The sequence below is a fragment of the Mandrillus leucophaeus genome, unplaced genomic scaffold (assembly GCF_000951045.1).
Source record: "Mandrillus leucophaeus isolate KB7577 unplaced genomic scaffold, Mleu.le_1.0 Scaffold414, whole genome shotgun sequence".
In the NCBI taxonomy this organism is placed as follows: domain Eukaryota; kingdom Metazoa; phylum Chordata; class Mammalia; order Primates; family Cercopithecidae; genus Mandrillus; species Mandrillus leucophaeus.
The window spans coordinates 399,302-400,215 of NW_012104410.1; the positions used below are offsets into that span (position 1 = coordinate 399,302).

General features: G+C 49.6%; 1 protein-coding gene across 5 annotated transcripts in view; it reads right to left on the reverse strand.

Moving 5' to 3' along the window:
• The window catches only part of CALCOCO1 (calcium binding and coiled-coil domain 1), an 18,125-nt gene that overhangs the window by 8,404 nt on the left and 8,807 nt on the right, over positions 1-914 (reverse strand). For all 5 annotated transcript variants that reach the window (XM_011992585.1, XM_011992583.1, XM_011992582.1 and 2 more), the window contains one exon: positions 587-677. In XM_011992585.1, the coding sequence (XP_011847975.1) occupies positions 587-677 (91 nt within the window). The remainder of the gene's footprint in view (positions 1-586; positions 678-914) is intronic.

Here is a 914-nt window from a genome sequence, read left to right on the forward strand (position 1 = left end):
GATCCGCCTGCCTTGGCCTTCCAAAGTGCTGGAATTACAGGCGTGAGCCACTGTGCCTGGCCTCCACACCCCTTTTAAAAAGACTTTTCTTATGTCTCTAACAAGATGTGCACTCATACACCTCCCTGGAGCTCTACAATACTTTATTAGATTTCTCTTGAGGCCAGGTGCAGTGGCTCACACCTGTAATCCCAGCAATTTGGGAGGCTGAGGTAGGCGGAACACTTGAGGTCAAGAGTTCGAGACCAGTCTGCCTAACATGGTGAAACCCTGTCTCTACTAAAAATACAAAAGTTAGCTGGGCATGGTGGCATGCGCCAGTAATCCCAGCTGCTCAGGTAACTGAGACATGAGAGTTGCTTGAACCCAGGAGGCAGAGGTTGCACTGAGCTGAGATTGTACTCTTATATTCCACTTTTCCACTCTGACTGATCCTGATTTGGGTATATGTCTTATATTCCCTAGTGGAGTGCACACAATGTCAATGTCTTCTTTACATTTGTATTCCCTTTGGTGTCTGGCTCTCGAAAGGGAATCAAACACTGACTGGACAATGGAGAAAGCAAATCAACTCTGAGCCTCTTACCTCGCTTTGCTCCTTGTCTGCTTGTACTTCTTTCAGTTGCCCAAGAAGCTTCTCCTGTTCCCGAGTCAGGGCCTTCACTGTGTCTCTAAGCCTGTGATTGGTGGGATGACATGTCAGACAATCTGCTCCACCCAGAGAAGGAATGGACTCAGGCCTCTGTCTTGTGCTCTGCTGCTGCTGCTCTAGGCCCAGAGCCTGTCTCTTATACACATCTAGATGTGTATAAGAGACAGCACCATCCGCTGCTGGGCCTGGCCTAGGGTGTCCTTCATCTGGGCCACCTTGTCTTTCAGTCTCTGGGCCTGAGCACTCTGCTCCTCTTGCCAGC